Raw genomic sequence first — 23,276 nt, 5'->3', positions numbered from 1 at the left:
AGTCACTTGCTAATCATGCTAGGAACATGCTAGTAACTTGCTAATCATGCTAGGAACATGCTAGTAACTTGCTAATCATGCTAATGACATGCTAGTCACTTGCTAATCATGCTAGAAACATGCTTACAACATGCTAGTCACTTGCTTATCATGCTAGGAACATGCTAGTCACTTGCTAGTTATGATAACAAAATACTAATCACTTGCTTTTTTAAACTTCTTAAGCTTTTCAAACTTTCTGGTCAGGCTTTCTCAAGCCAACTTAAAGTTTGTCTTTAAAAAATTAGACTAGTTTAAGCAGTTTACGCCACAGGAAACATGATTCATGAGTGGAAGTGTTGCCTACACAAACCTCTATATTCATTTACATGAACGATGTAATAATTTGCATGAAGATATTTTGAGAAAGATATCTGTTCTTTTTTTTTTGTCAATGAAATGAATTTTATTGGGGGTCATTGATGTTTGATTCACAGTAATCTTCAAAATATCTTATTTTGTGGTCCCAAAAGAAAGAAACTCGTACAGTTTTGGAACCACATGAGAATTTATTTATTTATTTGATGGGATATTTCTTTAATGAATATTATTGTTGTATTTGTTACCATTATTACATTATATTACACACACTGGAATCTAATTATAAGCAAAATAATAATTTATAAGGCTTACAATCATAATGTTAACTTAATGTCATGATTTCAAATTTGAAATAAACTCAAATGTCATTGTTAGAACAATTATGCTTGTCCAAAAAATCCCAACAGCTAAATAATAGCTGGCAATCAGGCTATTCAAAATGAATCAATCAAAAACAAAAATTAATCCAAAAATACAGCAATTAAATTCAAGGAGACAAGGTGCTTCGAGTTCTAGCGCCACAAAAGAAATAAATAAAATCTACATCAGGAAAGGTGGAAGACAAATAGGAACCATTTTCAGGTCAGCAATTCCCATGACTTCCCCTTTTGTTCTGTCACACGTGTATATTAATATAATTGACAATATGATTATGATTACTGTAGTCACTGATGAAGGCAGCAGTGCTCAGTGTTATGAAATATGACGGGGTTCCTCAGGGTTCGGCCCTGAACCGTCAGCCATGCCGTCCGACCGGTTTGTCAAGTTCAAGCGAACAAAAAAATGGAACTGCCAACTATTTTGAGAACTGGAGTGACGGAGAAAGCAAGCGGAGGAGAGCTGACAGAATGGAGGTATGTTGACTTTCTTCTGATTTTACAGCGTGTTTTTAAGAAACAAACACTTTGTTCAGTGTGTGGTAAGAGGGACGGTGTCTTGTTTTCATCACATGGAGTTTATTTGATTAAAACTGTGATGAAATTGTAATTACAATGAGATTGAACAAGTGAGTAATGTGTCAGACTTGGTAGATATATATATATTCAGCTCTGTCACATGAAAACAGTGTGAGCAGAGTAAAGATGCTGTGTTTTGCTCGGTCATCTTCTTCATCATCTGAACTGACTCAAACCAGCATCTGTAATGGCACCTTTAGAGATTTTTCTTTCCGGAAAGACTGCCAATAGTAAGTTGACATGTTTAATCAAACATTTGGAGGATTGAACTCATGTTGCACTTCATCTCTCTTCTCTATTACACAAACTGGACCGAGTCGAGCTTGATGGTCCAGATCTGTTCCTTTGATTTTCAGTCGGATTCATTAGCTGTTAACACAACACAGCGCTAGCAACTCTAAGGTCATGGGTTTGATTCTTAGGGAACACATCCAGCTGCAGTCAGACACAACACAAACAGAGCAGGACTTCTCTCTAATGATCTCAATAGGGGTGTTTAATAATTATACGTTCTGAAATACTGGTTTTGAGACTCTAGAACTTACTTTGTGAAATTACAATTGTGACGTTAACAGGTTAGTATGGCCTGTAGATATCCTGTTGTTGTTGTTTTAATATGTTTTTATTATGTCAGCTTCCCTCAGAGTGTAATTACATGTATGCCCAGGGAACACATGTTAGGTAAATGTTAGCCTGAATGCACTGTAAGTCGCTTTGGATAAAAGAGTCAGCTAAATGCATAAATGTAATGTAAATGTATGCTGTTGGCAGACGCTTTTATTCAAAGAAATGTATGTTGCGTTGTAAGCGTAATTTTTTTTAGCAGTACCAATTTTGCTGGGTATCGAGCGCCATACTCTACTGTACTGTGTACAGAAAAACAAACAATGATTATTTTTAAATGTAAAATTCTGTTTATAATGTTTAATGAAAAACAAACGTTATTATTATTATTTTAATTTTTTTGCATTGAATATTTTTTCTCAGTTTTACAGTTGAGTGTTTTTGGTAGTGCGTGAGAAGTATTAATGTTGAAGGTTTACTGTTTTAACTTGATTTTACCTTTTTTATTTATTTTTTGTATAGTGTTATTTTTTTTTTAATCTACAGTTTAAACCTGACCATTGTATTTAATCAGGGAATCAAACCCATGATCTTGGTGTTGCGAGCGCCATGCTGTATGTTTGAGATTCAGGAAAGTACTTAATTCTCAAGAGCAAAATCCTTAAAAGCAAAATAATAATAATAAATAATAATTGTAAAATTAAAAATGAATATTTTTTCAGTTTTAAAAAAGCCCCGTTGCACATTTAAAAATCTATAAAATACAGTAGTCAGCATTTGAATTTAACCAAAACTTTGATCGAAGTTGTCCTGAAACCTAATCTCAGAATGAGTTCTTGTCTTAGGACAACTTTGATGAACTTTTTTGATCCACTTCAAATGTTGACTTATATTTGTAGCTCAACTCAGTGATGCACCTCCAAATTTTCCTAGTTTTGCTGCATTGATTAATATTTTATTCCTTCACTGACGTTTGTCGTTGTAATGACCTTTGGTGTGAGTTACAGGGACAATAAGGGATGAGTTTATGGAAAACAGTGTCATATGAAAAGGGCAGATATGCAAATAAATGCAGCTAGACCAAGTCTTTATGACAGCGATCCAGAAACGCACAGACAGACGACATCAGTGAAGTTTTCCTCAAAGAAACATTTGTAGGTAATGCGTTATCGGACATATTTCCTTCTTTCTCGCTCGTGTTTGTGTGAGTCCAGCCGTCGTGAATGTCGTTTGGTTCAGGGTTTGATTTCACTACATTCTTGAGTTGCATCAGAGCATGACTGCCAGAGAAATGACCAGAAACACCAGGATGAAAGCAGCTGCTGAGTGTTTCAGGAGGCCTTTCCTTTGATATGATGAGACCGGCGGGTAAGATCAGATCCAGCGATAATAACCTAAATGCAGCCCTTTGTTGCTCATTGACTCATGTGCTATTGTGAGAGGCTTTGTGACTCACTGCTTCAGAAGAGAAAAGTGCTCTGGTCCCGGATCAGTGTTAAACACCAGCTGATCTGAGCTCAGTGTTAGTGACTTTCATTGTGACAAATGCTTCACATCATTTTCTTAATCAACATTTTTGTTGTCCGGTAAAAACTTGAAATTTACTTGAACATCTTGAATCAAGTTTTCTTTCTTTCTTTCTTTCTTTCTTTCTTTCTTTCTTTCTTTCTTTCTTTCTTTCTTTCTTTCTTTCTTTCTTTCTTTCTTTCTTTCTTTCTTTCTTTCTTTCTTTCTTTTTCTTCCCTATTGCCATTTTTACTGTTTAAAAGTTTACGGTTTTAGGGTTTTTAAACGTCTCTTCTGCTCAGCGAGGCTGCATTTATTTGATCAAAAGTACAGAAAAATTGGGAAATATTTTTACAATTTAAAACAGCTGTGTTCTGTGTGAATATCCGTTAAACTATAATTTATTTCTGTGATGTGCAGCTGTATTTTCAGCATCATTACTCCAGTCTTCAGTGTCACATGATCTTCAGAAATCATTCTAATATGATGATTTACTGCTCAAGAAAAATTTCTGATTATTATCAATGTTGAAAACAGCTGTGCTGCACAATATTTTTGTGGAAAACGTGATACATTTTATTTTTCGGGAATATTTGATGAATAGAAAGCTCAAAAGAACAGCATTTATTTGAAATAGAAATCTTTTGTAACATTAGAAATGTCTTTACTCTCACTTTGTATCAGTTTAATCCATCCTTGATTAATAAAAGTATTCATTTCTTTAAAAGAAAAAGAAACATTTTGAATGGTACTCAATTCAAGGTAATATTCTCTGAAAGTCTTTGTTTTATTTTCAAAAAAATTTGTTTTGCAGTACATGAGCTGTAAAATTAACAATCAAATTATAAACTGAACAATCAAATTGTGTGTATGTTTTTGTGTGTGTGTGTGTAAGAATTATTGTGTGTGTGTGTGTGTGTGTGTGTGTGTGTGTGTGTGTGTGTGTGGAAGAAGTATTCGTTGTATGCAGTTAATCCTGTTCACCTAAATTTACTTTGAACGTGACATAAGTAAGTTTGTGTTAGTTTGTTTTGTAGGTAGACTCTCTATAAATATCCCTGCTGTCTCAGTTGTTCCTCTTCTGTTCTTACTTGAACGTGTTTGAGATTTGTTTGTTTTTAAATCTAAAAATATTAAAGAATAAGAACATTTGTAAGCGGCTGAATACTGAACTTTGCCTCTCTGTACTTTAGGGAAATGAGTGCATTTGCATGTTTTGTCTGTGTGTGTTTGACCGTTTGTCCAAATGTTTGTTCATGTTCCTGTTGTCATATTGTTTATGTTTTTACAATATTGTAATCTAAGATTTATATTTGTTCATATACCAGACACATTTTTATATACACTCTTAAAAATAAAAGATCAACACACATGATCTCCAATAAAAGAACCCAAATACCAATAATTCAAATCAAAAAAAACTAAAGAGGAATTTAAAGAATATAAAGAATAACCAAAGAACCATCAATGCCAACTAAATCCTTTATTTTCAAGAGTGTAAAATAACATACAGTGCAGACTCTTGTCTCGCAGCTTTTCATTTGTCTGTAAAGTTACATGTTTCTCATTGCATTTCTTGTGCGCAGGCATCCAAACCTGTCCTGCAGTCACTTAGAGCTGTTATTTTAAGTGACGTAAAACTAGATGTTTCTCAGTTTTACAAATAAAGGTTCCAGAAGGGGGTTTTCATAGTGACATCATAGAAGAACCATTTTTGGTTCCCAAAAAAAAAACCTTTCTCATGAACAGTTCTTAAAGCAGTAGTTCACCCAATAATGAAAATTAGCTGAACCACCCGAGATGTAGATGTTTCTTCATCAAATTTATAGAAATGTAGCACTGCATAAGTGTCTCAGCAATGGATGCTCTGCAGTGAATGGGTGCCGTCAGAATGAGAGTCCAAACAGCTGATAAAAACATCACAATAATCTACACCACTCCAGTCCATCAGTTAACATCTGGAGAAGACAAAAACTGCATGTTTGGAAAAAACAAATAGATAATTGAAATAAATTTTAATAAAAATCAAAAAAAAAAACTTAATAAAAAAAATCTTAATGATGGGTTTGGCACCCATTCACTGCAGAGGATCCATTGATAAGCAAGTGATGTAATCCTGCATTTTAAACTCATTTCTGGGTGAACTATTCATTTAAAATGACCATCTACTTAGTTTAAAGAACATTTTAATCATCTAAAGAATTTTTTTTCCACTATAAAGAACGTTTTACCCAATGGAAAGTTTCCATGGATAGAACCATCAGTGTCAGTAAAGAACCTTTATTCTTAAAAGGTTCTTTGTGGGACCAAAATGGTTCTTCAGTTGTGGTGACATATGGAAACCCATAATACTGCTTGTTGATTTGAAGTGTCAGGTGTTGCTTTTGACTAATGATCTTCTTTACCATAGTGTCCTTCAAGTAACGGCTAACACATCTGACACGCTTCGAGAGGAACGGAGCTTCCCTGCATGGATTTACTTCAAGAGCTTGAGGAGCTCTGAAAACATTCGTCTTGATTGGTCTCAAGCCCACAGAATTTGTCAGATCTGATCTGATTTAGACAATGGATGATTTAACCCCTCCTTAGCAGACATTAGTTATCTTGCTGAAACTGTGCTGGACAGAAAACGTTAAAAGAAGCACAAACAAAAACCCAAAGACGGGCATGTTGGACAACTCAAAGGTCTCCATCGAGCTGGGTGTCGCCAGGCTCGGGACCGTCGCCGAACCCCAGAGACCACGAATGTCATTGAGGGATGAGAACCGTCTTAGCTCTCCCAATCCTGACGAGGATCGCACCAGACATGCACTTAGCAATACTTCTTCTCAGAACATCCCAGGCACGTCCACAGATCGGACTGAACCTGATGGTGTTGACAGGAGACACAGTTTGGCGACGTTATCTGAGACCTCGAGGACTTCCAATGCCCCCACGGAGGTTTCTCAGAGCTCTCGCAGCAGGTTTATAGTGGATGATGAACCGAGCGAACCCCGTCGGACGTCCGGCCGCGGCGCGTGCTCCTGTTACCGTGCGGTGAACATGGCGTTCCTGCGCTGTCTGGAGGAGACGCCGCTGCTGGTGTCTGGAGTAGTGCTGGCCATCCTCTTCTGCGTGACCATCATCATCATCATCCCCTCCACCGGCCGGGTGAGAGCCGACTGACGCACTTATCAGTTCCTCACCTTGTCTTGTTTCACAAAAATGCATAATTTTGTGTGCATTCCTGCTAGAAAAACTTGATCCCACCCAATTAAGGAGATCATTACGAGGAACAGTTCACCCACAATTAAAAAAGTGCTCACTCTCAGACCATCTGAGATCAGGATGAGTTTGTTTCTTCATCAGGTTTGTAGAAATGTAGCACTGCATCAGTGTCTCAGCAATGGATGCTCTGCAGTGAATGGGTGCCGTCAGAATGAGAGTCCAAACAGCTGATAAAAACATCACAATAATCCGCAAGTAATTCACAGCACTCCAGACCATCAGTTCACATCTGGAGAAGACAGAAGATGAAACACGTCCAGCATTAAGACGTTTTTAACTCAAATATGAGTCTATAATAATGCTTCCTCCAGTGAAAAAGTGCATCTCCCGTTGTCTCTCTCATCAAAATCCAGACACATATTTGTTTAGAGCTGTTTAAACGCTGCTTGATCTGTGCAGATATCTCTCCTGATTCACACCAGAACACCTTTTCACTGGAGGAAGCATTACTATAGACTCATATTTGAGTTAAAAACATCTTAATGCTGGATGTGTTTCATCTTTTGTCTTCTCCAGATGTTCACTGATGGACCTGGAGTGCTGTGGGATTACTTGTGGATTATTGTGATGTTTTTATCAGCTTTTGGACTCTCATTCTGATGGCACCCATTCTGCAGAGCATCCATTGATGAGACACATACAGTCTACATTTCTACAAACCTGAAGAAGAAACAAACTCATCCTGATCTCAGATGATCAGAGGATGAGCACATTTTCAGCAAATCTTCATTTCTGGGTGAACTCCTCCTTTAATCCAGCTTCAGCTGTGTTTTCCAGCAGGTGTGTGTAGCGCTTGAGTGTCTAAATGTAGATTTGGTGAAGTGTTTGTTTCTCCCACGCATCCAGAGCCTGAGTGTTCACGTGGCGGCGTTTGCAGTGGTGTGTGTGGTGGTGTGTGTTTGCGTGTCGCTGCTGCTGTGTTTGCCGTGTTTGCCGGTGGTTCGGCGAGGAGAAACGCCTCTGGCGCTCTTCATCTGGTCCATGCTCCTCATCATCGCCTTCGTCTTCATCTTCACCGGAGGCGTCGTCACGGCCTGGGAGCAGGTCAGCTGAGGACGCTCGTCTAGATTCATTTACACTTTATTTTAGTCCTAGTCCTTATGACAAGGATGCTATTTTTGTTGCTTAATTTTTTTTAATTTTTTTTTTTTTAATTTTTCTAATAACTGTTCATGTAAAGTAACAAAATGTTTTTTTTTTTTTTTTATGGTTTTAGTTGTAGTAGTCTATAATAACTGCTGATTTTCAGCTGTAATGTGGTTGTTTTTCTTCGTCAGGTCGCGTTCTTCCTTTTCCTGTCGCTGTCCGTTTATACGGTTCTTCCTCTCCCGCTCTCATGGGCTCTGAGCTTCGGCATCGGAACCAGCGTTTGTCACATCATCATCATCAGTGTGTATGTGTCTGTCACCAGCCCACAGACACAAGACCTGGCCGTGCAGGTAAGACACACATAGACACACAAAACACACGACATACCATATGAATAATGGTTACAATACATAACAAATATTATATTCAAACTCCACAAACCATATATTACATCCCCAAAAAAAAACACTACACATAACAGGAACACCTAACTCTACCCCTTACAGGAAACTTTGTGCATTTTTACTTTCTCAAAAAAACTTATTCTTTATGGTTTATAAGCGTTTTGAAAAATGGGGGCATGGGTTATGTCCTCATAAGTCACCCTCTCCTTGTAATACCTGTGTCATACCCATGTCATTATACAAAGTTGTGTCCTGATATGTCACAAAAACAGACACACACACACACACACACACAAACACACACACACACACACACACACACACACACACACACACACACACACACACACACACACACACACACACACACTTTCTTCTTTTATTTGGATCCACAAGATAAGCAACAAAAACGGAATCCAGATAGCTTGGGAAGTCAGTTTGTAAGATGACCGGTGCACATGGCTAACATACATTCACAAGTCCTTATATTTATAACATTCAACACTCAAGGATAGACAAAACATCTTCGCTTCCATATTTGCATACTCTCTATAACGGCTGGAACTGAACAAAAGTTTTTTTTTGTAGCTAAAAAATGTTTGGAAGTCAGTTATTTCTATCTTTTGCTGTAGTGTGTCAGTAGGAAATATCAGTTTACATTTCAAAACATTTATTTTGCCATTAATTGTAATAATTCAGTGAGATGTTTGTGCTGCACACAGAGATCTGATCTGATGCCTCTTAACATCAACATAACTCCACTTAATAATCATTTAATAATCAGTAAGTTTTTTTTTCTTCTTCTCTGTTTGTCTTGCTGATACAGGACAACCATGTACAACCTGTTTGAACATTTGTCTCTTGTACATTCCTGTGTATCTTAATATTTAAGTCTACAGTATACTTTTTATTTTATATTTTATTCTTATATTTTTATTGTTTACTTTTATTTCATTCTTTCATAGCTATATTTATGTATATTTTCATCTGTGTTGTATTCTTTAATAATTGCACTGTCCATGGAGCGGACCTGACTCACATTTCACTGCTGGTTATATATGCTCTATATAATCGTGTATGTGACGAATAAAAATCTTGAATCTTGAATCTTGATCATCATCAGTCTTTCTGGAGAAACAGAACAAACTGAGACAGACTCAATCCAGAAGAACTGTGTCTCCAAGACGCTTCAAGAAACCTTCCTACAGCAAAAGATAGAAATAACTGACTTGAAACCATTTTTAGCTGCTGAAAATACTAGTGTTCTAATCATTTGGGCCACCACTGTATACACACACACACACACACATATGTAAACACACTCACACACACCTGCGCGGTTGATGGCTGGTCAGAGGAAATGTTGTATACAAATGGTGACTGTCAGCTACCAGATGATTTTCCTGCAGCCGCACATAATCAAAACCCCTCTCTCTCTCTCTCTCTCTCTCTCTCTCTGTGTGTGTGTGTATGGTTTTCAGCTGGTGGCGAACGCTGTGCTGTTCGTGTGTGTTAACGGCGTGGGTGTGTTTCACCTGTGGCACACTGAACACGCTCACAGAAAGTCCAGCAAGAAGCGGGAGGACTTCAGCAGAAACCGTGCCACACAGGCCAAGCAGAAGCGCGACCAGGTACAGACTTACATACTGTCCTTCATTCAGAGCAGAGTGTGTGTCTCCGCAGGGGGTTCTGAGCATGTTGCTCTAGGCTTTGGAATAGAGCTGAAATGTTACAGTTTTTCTCGATTGCTAACACACTATAACTGATTCATTTGGCCCAATTTTCCAAACCATTCATACAGTTCTCGAAACAAAGACACATTTCTCAAAACTTTTAACACATTTCTCCTGTTTTCACACATGCTCCAATTTGCTCAGTGTTTTCTGCAAAACTCTACACAAAACCGCCATCATTTTGCACAGGTTTAACCATGTTCTCATTTAGAAAACACAAACACACAATATAATAATTAACTCGAGCATCAAAAAACAGCACACATTTATCCGTGTGAACATTAAGTAGCAAACTGATGACACACAGATCAGAATCTCAGGATGATATGTGTTTTTGACTAAAGTATTTGATTTTGACCTGGACGTTTGAAATTTGCACAAGTTGGTGCGTAGTTTTGAGATTGTTTTTATAGTTGTGAGAAAATGGTGAATTGTTTCATGAATTGTGTGTTAGCAATCCAAAAAAAAAATCACCTGTAAATAAATAGTGCATTAATAATAAACACAGTGTTTAATCGATTAATTCTTGTGTGCAGGAGCATCTGCTGCTGTCGGTGCTGCCGCGATACATTGCCATGGAGCTGAAGACAGAAATCGTTAAGCGTCTGTCGGCTAAATGCCGCGCCGAAGAGAACCGACCCAACTTCCACAGTCTCTACGTACGACAGCACAGAGACGTCAGGTGAGAACACACACACACTCTCACACTATAAGACAACACAAACGCAGAAAATCACACACAAAAACACTCTCTCATTCATAAACATAAATAAAAAGACACAGAAATACACATGCACTCAAAAACACACACACTCATGCAAAAACACAAAAAACACAGAAACACAGACAAACACGTAGAAATATATACTCTGTTTCTCTCTATCACACACATCCACATTTACATTGTTTTCCTCTGAAGTGAAGTGCACTGATTACACACAAAACCCCAAGCCCAGCCCCTCACAGCCAGTGAGTGTAGTTGATTGAAGTGATGTTTGTCTCTGCAGTATCCTGTACGCTGATATCGTGGGCTTTACCCACCTCTCCAGCACCTGCACGCCTGAGGAGCTCGTGGCCGTCCTCAACAAACTCTTCGGCCGCTTTGACGACATCGCTAAGGTGCGCAGATCTGCCTTACTGCTCTTCTCTGTGTGTGTCTTGAGTTTATATGCTCAACTCTTTCTCTTCTCTGACTTCTCTTTGCAGAAGAACGGCTGTCTGCGTATTAAAATCCTGGGCGACTGTTATTACTGCGTGTCGGGTCTTCCTGACCCCATCTCTCATCACGCTCGCAACTGTGTTCAGATGGGTCTGGACATGTGCACAGCCATAAAGTGAGTCCCACCATCCAAAAATCATCATCCCAGTATCAGTCTCATAATAGTATCGTTGATATACTATGATCGTTTTAAATTATTGTAATATTTTCTGTTTTCACTTCAGTTGAAATTTTTGTAATGTGTTGTAATTGTGTGTTTTACAATTTTTATATATATTTTTAATTATTATTATATTGCTAACAGTACTTTTAAATGATTATTATTTTCAAACAAGTTATTGTTATTTCTACTCTAGTTTTAATACATTTTAAATTAACTATTTATTTTTATTAATCCTCATATTTTCTGTTTCCACTTTAGTTACATTTTTAGTAATTTTAGTCCGTTTTTATTGTGGTGTTAATATTTTATTTTTATATTTTTTATTATTATTTGCAAATTATTTTTTATTTTAAATATTTTTTATTTTATTAACTTTTATTTGTATTCATTTTTTAAAATTAATTTTGTTATTAATTTTATCATCAACTTTTTTATCTGGCAAAACTACTTTTAGACCGTCGATCCTAAACAAAGACAATACAAAAAATTATCTGTGCATCAGTGTTATTTTTGTAACGGAGGAGGCATGACAGAGTTGAGGATCCATCTGCAACTTTATTTAGAGTGTAGTCGGACAGGCAGGGTCAAAACACCAGCAAAACAGTACATCCAAGGTAAACCAAAAGCGTAATCCACAAAACAGGCAGTAAACGATCACAAACCAGGTAAACAGTCCAAGAACAAACCACGAAGGCAGGGCAGAAACTAGACAACAAAACAGACTAACAATAATCAGCAATGTGAGTGTGTATAAGTGCAACCTTTATAGTGTCACTGAGGGAAACAGGTGTTGTGTGATAATGAGTTCCTAGGCAGGTGTTATGGGAAATGGAGTCCAGAGAAAACAAAGATGAGAGCCACTATTGTAACAATTTCAGTATCATTGATTTAATATTATAGTTTTTATACCTATTTTGAATTTGAGTTTTTAATTCTATTCTGTAATTTTTGTTTTATCTTAAAATTAGGTATTTTCTTTGTCATTTTTATTCAGTCGTTAAATGTCCATATCGTTTTTATTTATTATTTTTAGTTTGTTAGTTTATTTTTACTAAATGTCACCATTGTAATTAGCTGAAATAAAATACATTTAATATTTGTAATATCTTATTTGATTTCAGTTAACCTTTTTTTTTTTTTTTACGCAAATGTTTCCGTCTTGAAGTGTGGTTATTTGTGACCTTTGACCCCTGCAGTAAGCTGAGGGAGGCGACGGACGTGAACATCAACATGCGTGTTGGCGTACACACGGGGAACGTTCTGTGTGGTGTGATCGGCCTTCAGAAGTGGCAGTATGACGTCTGGTCAGATGACGTGACTCTAGCCAATCACATGGAGTCTGGAGGAGTGGCTGGGTACTTTACACCGCTCATTTCTGATTACTACAGTATTATCAGTGATGATGATGATGATGATGATGATGGCTGTTCCTCACAGGAGGGTCCACATCACGGAGGAGACGTTTGCTCACCTGGACGGGAAATACCAGGTGGAGGAAGGAAACGGCGGGAGTCGCGATTCCACGCTGAAGGGAAGAAGAACGTACCTGGTCATCGATTCTAATGCAGAAAACTATGATACAACATCTCAGGTGATCTTCGATAATCATTATTGACTTTATAGATCAGTTATCTGTCGTAGGAATTTATGAAATACATTTATTTTCCAAACTTCTGTCTAAACAGTTGAATTAATAAAACTGTAAAAAAATTTAACAATACTTTTAAAATGCAATCAAATAGGAGAACAATTTCTTAATTGTTTGTCAAATGAAGTGCTTCAGGTTTTGTTTGTTTGTTTTTATTGTTTATTCAAAAGCAGTGTATTTATTTTCTGGTTTGTTGCTAATAGCTTTGCTTTTTCCTAACCCTGCAATTTCAAACATTTAATGACTAATGGTTACTAGTTTCAGTACTGACTTGAATTTCTATGTCAAATAAAGTGCTGCACGGCAGTTTTTTTTTTTTTAATAATATGTACATTAATAATACTTTTCTGCAACAGTTTCTTCAAGTTCATCTTGTTTTGTTGTGAATACTTTTGTTTTTTGTGTGTATTTGTCTTTTTGAAGTTTTTGAAAGAAGTCTCTTCTGGTCACCAAGGCTGCATTTATTTAAACAAAACATAGAGTAAAAATTGTGAAAAATTATTACAACCTAAAACAGCTGTTTTCTATGTGAATATCTATTAAACTGTAATTGATTGCTGTGATCAAAGCTGAATTTTCAGCATCATATTTGAAATAGAAATCTTTTGTAACTTTATAAATGTCTTTACTGTCACCTTTCGTCGGTTTTAGTATTAATGTGTCTCTGGTTGTTTTCCTGTGTCTCAGACTAATGAGCTGAAGGTGGACAACAAACTGGCAAATCGTCAGAAGCTCCGCGCATCGGTTCGGATGTCGCAGTACCTGCAGTCCTGGAAAACCGTCAAACCATTTTCTGGACTCAACCAACCAGAGGCTTCGCTCGCAGCCCCACCCACTGCTGACAGCAGCGCCAGCCAAACACAGCCGGCAATGGTCAGAGTCAAATTATGATCAACGTCCAATAATACTAAATTATATACTGAAAACATAAATGCTGCATATTAATTCTTGTCATTCCTTTATTTTGTCATCAGCAGGAGCTCCCAGAGATCAACACTCCGAGGTGAAAATGAAAGGATTATTCATTCTCTTTAGCGATATAAAAGAAGTTTGCTTATGTACCACAACAAAGTACTTACTTTAGATCACATACCAGAATCCACCAAGAAGAGATCAGAGTTGACTTTCACTCTGTTTGCATTGCAGTTCAGTTAAATTCTGTAATTCCCATTTGTTTCTTTTCTCAGACCATCACAAGTTCTGGAAAACGGACTGATGGACTCATTAGACTCTCTGGACAATGAAGGGTGAGCAAACGATTCATAAATCTACAGTCTTCACAGTGAATGAGTCTTCAAATAATATTTGATTTAATATCATATTTTCATTGTTTAGGAGACGAGCGAAGCTGAACAGTGTGACATTATTTTTTAACAATTTTCAGCTGGAGAAGCAGGTTTGAATTACTTGTGACCCTGAACCACAAAACCAGTCATAAGGGTCAATTATTTTGAAATTGAGATTTATAGATCTTCTGGAAGTTGAATAAATAAGCTCTCCACTGATGTGTGGTTTGTTAGGATAAGACAATATTTGGCTGAGATACAACTATTTGAAAATCTGGAATCTGAGGGTGCAAATAAAATAAAAACAAATAAAAAAATATTGAGAATATTCTTAGCAATGCATATTACTAATCAAAAAATATATATTTTTTATATTTATGGTAGGAAATTTATTAAATATCTTTATGGAACATGATCTTTACTTAATATCCTAATGATTTTGAGCATAAAAGAAAAATGGATAATTTTGACCCATACAATGTATTGTTGGCTATTGCTACAAATATACCCGTGCTACTTATGACTGCTTTTGTGCTCCAGCATCACATTTATTCTTTAAGCATGTGTTTTTCCATTTGTTGCTGTTGATTTGCACTCTTATTTTCTAACTGTGTGTCTATGTTTGTGTCAGTACTCGTTAAGTGAAGTCCAGGGGCTTCATCGCTCTGTCATATGTTTGGTCTTCATCTTCATCTGTGTTTTTGTGGTTCAGATGCTGACCTCGCAAAAGTGAGTAAATGTTAAATGTAATCATTTTAAAATAAAAACAATCCAAACACTTACTAAAACTGATTCAATATTTTTTGTTTAGCTGCATGTTACAATCATTAAATTTTTTTAAATATTACAGTTGTATTAATTATAATTATTATTATTATAACAACTATTAAACTTGATGATGATATTTTAGCTCAAAGGGGCAAAAACGTTTGGCAATCCCTGATCTAAAAAAATGCCTCTAAAATCTTTCATCTGATTTTACAAATCAATGTATTTCAGCTGTTTCTGTAACCTGTCATACTAAGACCATTCTTACCAGTCAATAATGTTGAAAACATTTCTTCTTGTTAACCTGTGTTTTATCTGTATTTTTGGCAAGGATCAAATTAAATTGGCTTCATGTTGATTTTTTACACAATGCACATTGTTATTTATTTCATCACACACATTTTTTTTTCTAAATGAAAAAAAATGAACACTCTCTCATTCTCTTTGTGTGCATACAGAAACTTTGCATTGGCGGTATCGTACGGTGCCACCTTCCCTGTCCAAATACTGATTGTGCTTGTGGTCTTCACTAAATTCCTGAAGGTATGACTGCATGTCTTATATATGTGTGTGTTTGTGTGTGCATTTTAAGAAAATTCATATTAGTGGTTGATCATTGTGGCTTTTAAATGGTTAATGCTTAGTGTTACATTTAATCTGTTATCTGTAAATAAATGTTTTATAATGATTCTATTTTGTATCTTGTGTTAATGTTGTGATATGTGTTTGTGTGTCAGCGCTGGCACTCTAAGTTTCCCCACAGCATCCGCTGGGTCTCGACGCTGTTTGACGGTGTGGCCACCAGGGCGGCGCTGCGGCTGCTGCTGGTGTTTCTCTGTCTGCTCATTATGCTGCTCATGGCAGTGCTGAACATAGTGAGTCAACAGCTACATACTCAGACACACCTGCACAAACATCACCTTGACCGACAGGACTGTTTGTGACCAGACACAAGAGTCAAAGCAGCCAAAAATGTCTTTACACCACAAAAACAGATTTTACACGACTGAGAGATGTCTGTAATGTTCTGTAGTGTTCTTTCAAACCAGTGGAAAGAAAACAGCCAAAATACACGTCTAAATGTTCATTATAATGCTCTTTGACTATTGTGATACATATCGCTATACATATAAGATGTTTTCCTTAAAATGAGGTTGTTTCTCAACTTCAGCAGCACTTACAGACACCAAAATTAACAGTTTCATTGCTCTCTATATTCTGAAGGTTTTTACTGAAGGATTTGTTAATATATCATTCATGTGAGTTTTATTATTACTTTATCTATTTGCGTCTGTAGATTTCAAATACAATATATGTTTTTATTGGTAGATTTTTTATTCAGAATGAGTTTGTTTCTCCACTTCAGCAGCACTTAAAGACACTAAAATTTACAGTTTTATTCCTATCTATATTCTGAAGGTTTTTACTGAGGGGTTTGTTGATACATCATGCACTTTTTTTATTGCACTTCGTCTATTTGCATCTGTAGATATAATACGTATCTCTAAAGGCAGTTTTCCTAAAGGTAGTTTTATCTATACTTCAGCAGCACTTACAGAAACCAAACTTAACAGTCTTACTCCTCTCTATATTCTGAAGGTTTTTACTGAGGGGTTTGTTGATACATCATGCACTTTTTTATTGCACTTCATCTATTTGCATCGGGAGATTTCAAATATAATACTTATCTCTAAAGGCGGTTTTCCTAAAGGTAGTTTTATCTATACTTCAGCTGCACTTACAGACACCAAACTTAGCAGTCTTACTCCTCTCTATATTCTGAAGGTTTTTACTGAGGGGTTTGTTGACATATCATGCACTTTTTTTATTGCACTTCATCTATTTGCATCTGCAGATTTCAAATATAATGCGTATCTCTAAAGGCAGTTTTCCTAAAGGTAGTTTTATGTATACTTCAGCAGCACTTACAGACACCATCTCACCAATTGCACTTCATCTTAGCAGTCTTACCTAAAGGTAGTTTTATCCTCTCTATAGCAGTCTTACTCCTCTCTATATTCTAAAGGTTTTTACTGAGGGGTTTGTTGATATGTCTTTCACCTGAACTTACACAACATTTTATTTCTAAAACCTAGTGAAAATGTATGTTTTTTTTTGTTGTTGTTGTTTTTTGGCTATTGACAATATTTTCTGTTTTTTGGAGTGGTAAAAACTGTAATCCTAAATCCCCTCTGGAAAAACCTTTAACTCTAATACGTCAACAAAATAAAACAATAATTTTTAACCTGACTTTATCCAGTTCTTCTGCACATTTGAACATAACATTTTTTTTTTTTTTAATCTTGTAATTACAAAAAAAATGTTTGCCATTCTTTATGCAATCAATCAACTGGGAAAGTATTGTCATTATTTATGAGTGCAATATTATTCAGATTTGACAATATTCACCTGGGGTATCTTGCCTTAAAAGTTGATTGATTTTTGTTCAGTATTTCCTGAGTACTTTCTGTAAATATTTAATGTTTCACAAACTAACACTGTGATTTTAATCCTGTTTTAGTCAAACATGTCTGTGTAAAAATCTACAGCACAAGAGTGTTACTCTTAACTACTGCTTTTAACCAGAACAAACACCAAGAAAGTCAATACTTTGACATATACACGTTTTATCAAAATTGATTTAATTTGTTTTGCCTTTACTGAAGAACTAAATTTCTTTAGTTATAACTATTCTCTTTCCCATAAAGATCAAATGTATTGTTTTAAAGGAAAGTAATTTTATAAAATATCTATATATTTGTCTGTACAAAGTCTTAAACCTCATCTGTTTGTTTTCTAGGTTTTTATCCCAGGTGATAACTGTTTAAGTGTTTCCCACAATGCAACAGTACTGAACACTCTCAATCTCTACACTGTCCCGGTGAGCTGGTAGCTTATATTATAAATAATCAATAGAGGTGATCATTTACATTAGTATTGATGTCATATTGATCATATGTTAACATGATGTTATTGTGTGTGTGTGCAGTATTATCTGTACTGCTGTCTGCTGGCGATGTTGGGTGTGATTGTGTTTGTGCGTGTGAGCGTGTCTGTTAAAGTCTTCCTCCTGACCCTCGCTGTGGTGGTTTATCTCGCACTCTTCCTGCATGTTTACGCGCCACGCTCCGACTGCTACATCAAACAGCTCTACAGTGACAACAGCACGTAAGAGCCAAACACACACCTCATTCTGCAGGACTACTGCCATCATTTTGTTTTATATATATATATATATAGAGAGAGAGAGAGAGAGAGAGAGAGAGCATTTTATATAAATGCGATATATGAGATCTAGTGACTGAAAAGAGTGTAAAAAATATCTTTGACTGTTTCAAATGTGGGTTCAAACCTACTTAAGCTGTAATAGTGTCTCAGTGATATTTAGTAAAGTAATCAATTTGAAAATTTGTATTATTTTTATTTTTTTATGACATAACGATACAAAATGACATTATTATTATTATTATCATTATTAACTTTAACTTACAACAACTATAATAATAACAATCATTATTATTGGATTGTTAATGAACTCATAACATTATAACAATTATCATTATTTTACATAATTCTAATATATCAATTTAATTGTTTATAGTAATAGTAATTATTATTATTGTGTAAGTAAAATAACTATAAATTAAAAAGTATTGTTATTATTATCATTATTATTGGATTATTCATTTTAACTCTTAGAACAACAATAATATAAAAAGTTATTTTAATTTGTTACTATAGTACTGTAAAAATTTATATGTATTAAAAATGATAATAACGATTTATATTTTAATTTAAATAATGAATCACTTTCAGTTGGTTCAGATGCTGTTTCTATGTTTCTTTGCGTTTTAACTCAAACATGTGTCCAGAAACCCTGTGACTGTTGTTATTAAGTCAATAAATTGAGTGTAATTAATATTTATTGTGATATCTCACTGTGTATGTGTGTTTTAGGCCTGGAGTTCTTAAGGAGCCCAAGATCATGTCCGGCATTTGGCTGGTCATTTTCTACATGATTTCCCTTATTCTCGTGCGACAGGTAAGAGAGAGAGAGAGTGTGTGTGAGTGTGTGTGTGTGTGTGTGTGTGTGTGTGTGTGAGTGTGTGTGTGTGTGTGTGTGTGTCAGAGACAGAGAGAAAACACATTTGGTTATAAGTCTGTTTTGGTTTGATATTATGTATTCAGTAATAGGGAAGTTTGCAAAAAGTAATCCGCTCCAGATATCTAACTATTTCTCAAAACGCAGTCGCTTTTGTCTTTGATTGGTGCTGCTTCCTTCATCTGTTGGGAATCATGGGTGTTACAGCAACTGATTCATACAATATAAATATCTGACACGAGTTAAGTGCTGTTTACTCAAATAAATTGATCAGCTGATGAGTCAAGGACGGTCTTCAACTAGTTTTAATCTTCAATAATGTTCTTTACATATATATTTATAACTAGTGTTAGAATCGACACTACAGCCGGATTATTATAGTTACCTAGATCTAAATTTAAAACCATAAAAAATACTGTTTCATTACTTGAAATAAAATAAACATTAACAGAAATGTAAAAAAAAAAAAAAAAAAACATTTCTGCTTCAGCTAGTCGTAACATTTCTCATTTTCAGTTAGTTTTCAGTAGATTTTCAGTAGTTTAAGTACTAAAATAAGTCAAACTAAATAAACACGAACTTATGTTAAATATACCTATTTTAATAGGAAAAATTAGTAAACAATTAGGAACAACACGTAACAAAATGATGTTAAAACTTTGACCAAAATTCAAATTAAAACAGAAAACATATATTAAAAAATCTAATTCAAAATATTAACAAAAACTATAATAGTATATAAATCATATAAATTAAAATTACAAATTAATTTTTTAATTTAATTTTAATTTAATTTAAATTTAAATTTAAATCATATAAAATTTACACTGCATAGCAGAGCCAAGATACAAAAAAAAAAACTTTATTATTCAGAATAAACTAAACCTAAACTACAAGACTAACTAAAAGAAAACCCTGACACTAACACAAAAACTTTTTATTTAAACATGAACTGAATTAATATATATATATATATATAAATTATTTTGTTTCAGCTAGTGGCCAAGACAACATTTTTAATTTGAATTTAGTTTAACTTGATGTGCTTAAGTAAACGCTAAAACTGAAACTAAAGTAAAACTGAAAATTTGTTTAAAAAAAAAAAAACATATACATATTTCAGAAGTAAATATAATGAATAAAAAATGACAAAAACATGGCAAAATCACTTAAATTTTGAAGTTAAAATAAAAATGGAAAATAAAAAATTATATACACACACACACACACACACACACATATATTTAAAAAAATCTGTAGTATTATGATAATGATAAAGTAACACCTCAGTTTTATACCTCAAAACCACTATATAATTTTTTTTCTCTGTCACACATCTTTGTGTTTTGTTGGAAGTAACTAAAGGACAGAAGCCTCCTGCTTGAGCAGACGTCTCTCTGTGTGGTGTGAGTAATCTGTGTGTTTGGTGTGCTGCAGGACGAGTTGGGCTCTCGGGCCGAGTTCCTGCTGGAGAAGTGCTTTAATAAAGAGACGGAGGAAATGGAGACCACCAAAAACGTCAACAGACTCCTGCTGCAGAACCTTCTGCCGGAGCACGTCACAGACTTCTTCATCGGCAAAGACATCCAGAACCAGGTCAAACACTCACAGAGGGCGCCACCTAGAGGCATATTCACATCCTTCATTAATGTCTCTGAATGGACGGATGTTAACTCTATAAAGGCCTCTATATTTGCTGTTTCACTCACCATCTCCTCACGTCTTCTGTCTCTGATCGATAGTTTAGAGTGTTTTATCCAGTCAAAAGCTCTTTTAGTGTAATTGTACAAACACTTCTGGTGAGTGATTGTGATCAAGTAAAGGTCAGAATAACTGCAGTAATATCTCCAGATGAACTCTTACTGGACTGAAGCAGCTCAGCTTTCCTTGATTCTCCATCAATCATGTTTTAGAGTCTCAAATCTGAGCTGGTTTTCCATATTCTCACTCTATCAGACGATATGAGCTATAAAAGCCTGATGGAGCATTTATGATGTGAGTTATTTTCCTGTGATAGTACTGATTGTGTGTGTGTGTGTGTGTGTGTGTGTGTGTGTGTGTGTGTTTCAGGACTTGTACAGTAAGTCGTGCGAGTGTGTTTGCGTGATGTTCGCGTCCGTGCCGCATTTCTTCAAGGAGTTTTACAACGAGAGCAGCGTCAACAACGACGGCCTGGAGTGCCTTCGCTTCCTCAACGAGATCATTTCAGACTTTGACGAGGTGGATGTCCATCCGATGTCTGTTTGTGCATCTGTTTGTGTCGTTTTAACCCACCTGCCTCGTAACCTTCTCTCGCAGCTCCTGAACAAGCCCAAGTTCAGCGCCGTGGAGAAGATCAAGACCATCGGCAGCACTTACATGGCAGCGGCTGGACTGACCAAACCTGCCAGCGCAGAGGAGAGACGGGTACGACTGCTGCGTGTGTGCTTTACTGGACATGTTCTGTGTGTGCGTGTGTGTGTGTGTGTGAATCTTCATCTGACTTTACCCTCCACAGACCTGCGACATGTCCTACAGTTACGTGCGCTGCATGCTGGACTTCTCCATCGCTCTGAGGGGGAGACTGGAGAACATCAACATGCACTCCTTCAACAGCTTCAAACTGAGGATCGGTACATCACTGACATCATTCATTCATATACACATACACATATACAGCTGCATCCCAAAAAACTACAATAGAGTCAAAAAGTTCATTTCAAGAAGTGAAACTTTCATATATTCTAGATGCGTTACATGTAAAGTAAAACATTTCAAAAGTTTTTTGTTTGTTTTTAATTTTGATGATTAGAGCTCATGAAAGTCAAAAACCCAGTCTCTCAAAATATTAGAATATTTCCAGAGATCAATCAAAAAACATAAAAGTTTAAGTTGCACCTTGAGAGAGAGAGAGAGAGAGAGAGAGATTTTATTTGATTAAAATACTGTAAATTTTTTTTAAATATTTTTAAAATTTAAAACAGCTGTTTTCTGTGTGAATCTCTGTTAATAATAAATTTATTTCTGTGATGTGCAGCTGTATTTTCAGCATCATTACTCCAATAATCAGTGTCACATGATCTTCAGAAATCATTCTAATATGATGATTTGCTGCTCAAGAAACATTAAATGAATACTTATATTCAGCCAGGATGCATTAAATTGATCACAAGTGACAGTAAATACATTTATAGCGTGACAAAGGATCTCTATTTCAAATAAATGCTGTTCTTCTGAACTTTCTATTCATCTGTGAATCCTGAAAAATAAAATGTATCAGTTTCCACAAAAATATTGTGCAACACGACTGTTTTCAACATTGATAATAATCAGAAATGTTTCTTCAGTATATTTTCATGATTTCTGAAGATCATGTGAGCACTTACTATCAAATAAAAGAAATACATTACACTTTAACAGATACTCACATTGAAATATTTTCACTATTTAAAACAGCTGTTTTCAGTGTATTTACTGCACTTTCTATCAAATAAATGCAGCCTCGGTGCGCAGAAGAGACTTCTTCTGGAGACCGTATTCATCTACCATAGCTCTGACTTGTGTTTGGTGTTGTGTGCAGGTATAAATCACGGCCCTGTGATCGCAGGCGTCATCGGCGCTCATAAACCTCAGTATGACATCTGGGGGAACACGGTTAATGTGGCCAGCAGGATGGACAGCACCGGAGTCCTGGACAAAATACAGGTGGAGCACCTTAACATCCACAGACCCGTGTGTCTGTGCTGTAGTCTAATCCAGCTCTCTGTCTGCACACGATCATGTCCTGACACTGCAGGTGTGTGTGTGTGTGTGTGTGTGTGTGTGTTCAGGTGACGGAGGAGACGGCGCAGGTGGCTCAGGCGCTGGGCTACAGCCTGACTCTGAGAGGAGCCATCAGCGTGAAGGGCAAAGGACAGCTGACCACCTACTTCATCAACACCGAGCATCCAGAGCAGTGACCGCAGCACGGAGGAGTGTCTCACCGAGGTCCTCTGCTCCGTCCGCTGGGCATCTGACAGAAGAGCGTGTGTTTGAAACGAAGTCTGGTTTTATACTGACTCTCTAGTATTCTCCTTGACTTGTGCACTTATTTATTAACAGTTGCTAATATTTATTTTACGTGTTGTATGTTTGATGATGTTTGATGTGAAAGGAAACGTGTGAAATGTGTAGTTTTATTAAAAAAGTTGTTTGTTGTGTTTTAATGTTTAACCATTTTGTGTACTAATAAA

At 36.0% G+C, this 23,276-nt stretch overlaps 1 protein-coding gene across 2 annotated transcripts; it reads left to right on the top strand.

The window, feature by feature from the left end:
• The first annotated feature begins 922 nt into the window (after nucleotides 1–922).
• On the top strand, nucleotides 923–23,276 carry LOC109092577 (adenylate cyclase type 4-like). Of its 2 annotated transcripts, none has more exons than XM_042726946.1 (26): nucleotides 923–1,214; nucleotides 5,797–6,536; nucleotides 7,500–7,697; nucleotides 7,931–8,092; nucleotides 9,628–9,777; nucleotides 10,416–10,561; nucleotides 10,887–10,998; nucleotides 11,086–11,213; nucleotides 12,458–12,616; nucleotides 12,699–12,852; nucleotides 13,597–13,782; nucleotides 13,887–13,912; nucleotides 14,097–14,156; nucleotides 14,245–14,305; nucleotides 14,827–14,924; nucleotides 15,422–15,506; nucleotides 15,701–15,838; nucleotides 17,764–17,844; nucleotides 17,953–18,131; nucleotides 18,921–19,005; nucleotides 20,503–20,661; nucleotides 21,136–21,285; nucleotides 21,364–21,471; nucleotides 21,563–21,677; nucleotides 22,625–22,749; nucleotides 22,875–23,276. In XM_042726946.1, exons 2-26 carry the CDS (start codon nucleotides 6,054–6,056, stop codon nucleotides 23,001–23,003), a joined length of 3,477 nt encoding a protein of 1,158 aa, XP_042582880.1. In that variant the 5' UTR covers nucleotides 923–1,214; nucleotides 5,797–6,053; the 3' UTR covers nucleotides 23,004–23,276. The 2 variants fall into 2 exon arrangements, with proteins under 2 accessions (XP_042582880.1, XP_042582879.1); XM_042726945.1 differs by having other exon boundaries at nucleotides 13,884–13,912.

The sequence above is a fragment of the Cyprinus carpio genome, chromosome B7, assembly GCF_018340385.1.
Source record: "Cyprinus carpio isolate SPL01 chromosome B7, ASM1834038v1, whole genome shotgun sequence".
Taxonomy (NCBI): Eukaryota; Metazoa; Chordata; class Actinopteri; order Cypriniformes; family Cyprinidae; genus Cyprinus; species Cyprinus carpio.
This window is presented reverse-complemented; position numbering and strand designations above follow the sequence as displayed.

Bases quoted from the DNA above. Each gene is read 5' to 3' on its own strand.
- LOC109092577 (XM_042726945.1), top strand. From the start codon at position 6,054: ATGTTGGACAACTCAAAGGTCTCCATCGAGCTGGGTGTCGCCAGGCTC. The intron at 7,698-7,930 runs GTCAGCTGAGGA...TTTCTTCGTCAG, and splicing joins TCGTCACGGCCTGGGAGCAG to GTCGCGTTCTTCCTTTTCCT. The intron at 9,778-10,415 runs GTACAGACTTAC...TCTTGTGTGCAG, and splicing joins CCAAGCAGAAGCGCGACCAG to GAGCATCTGCTGCTGTCGGT.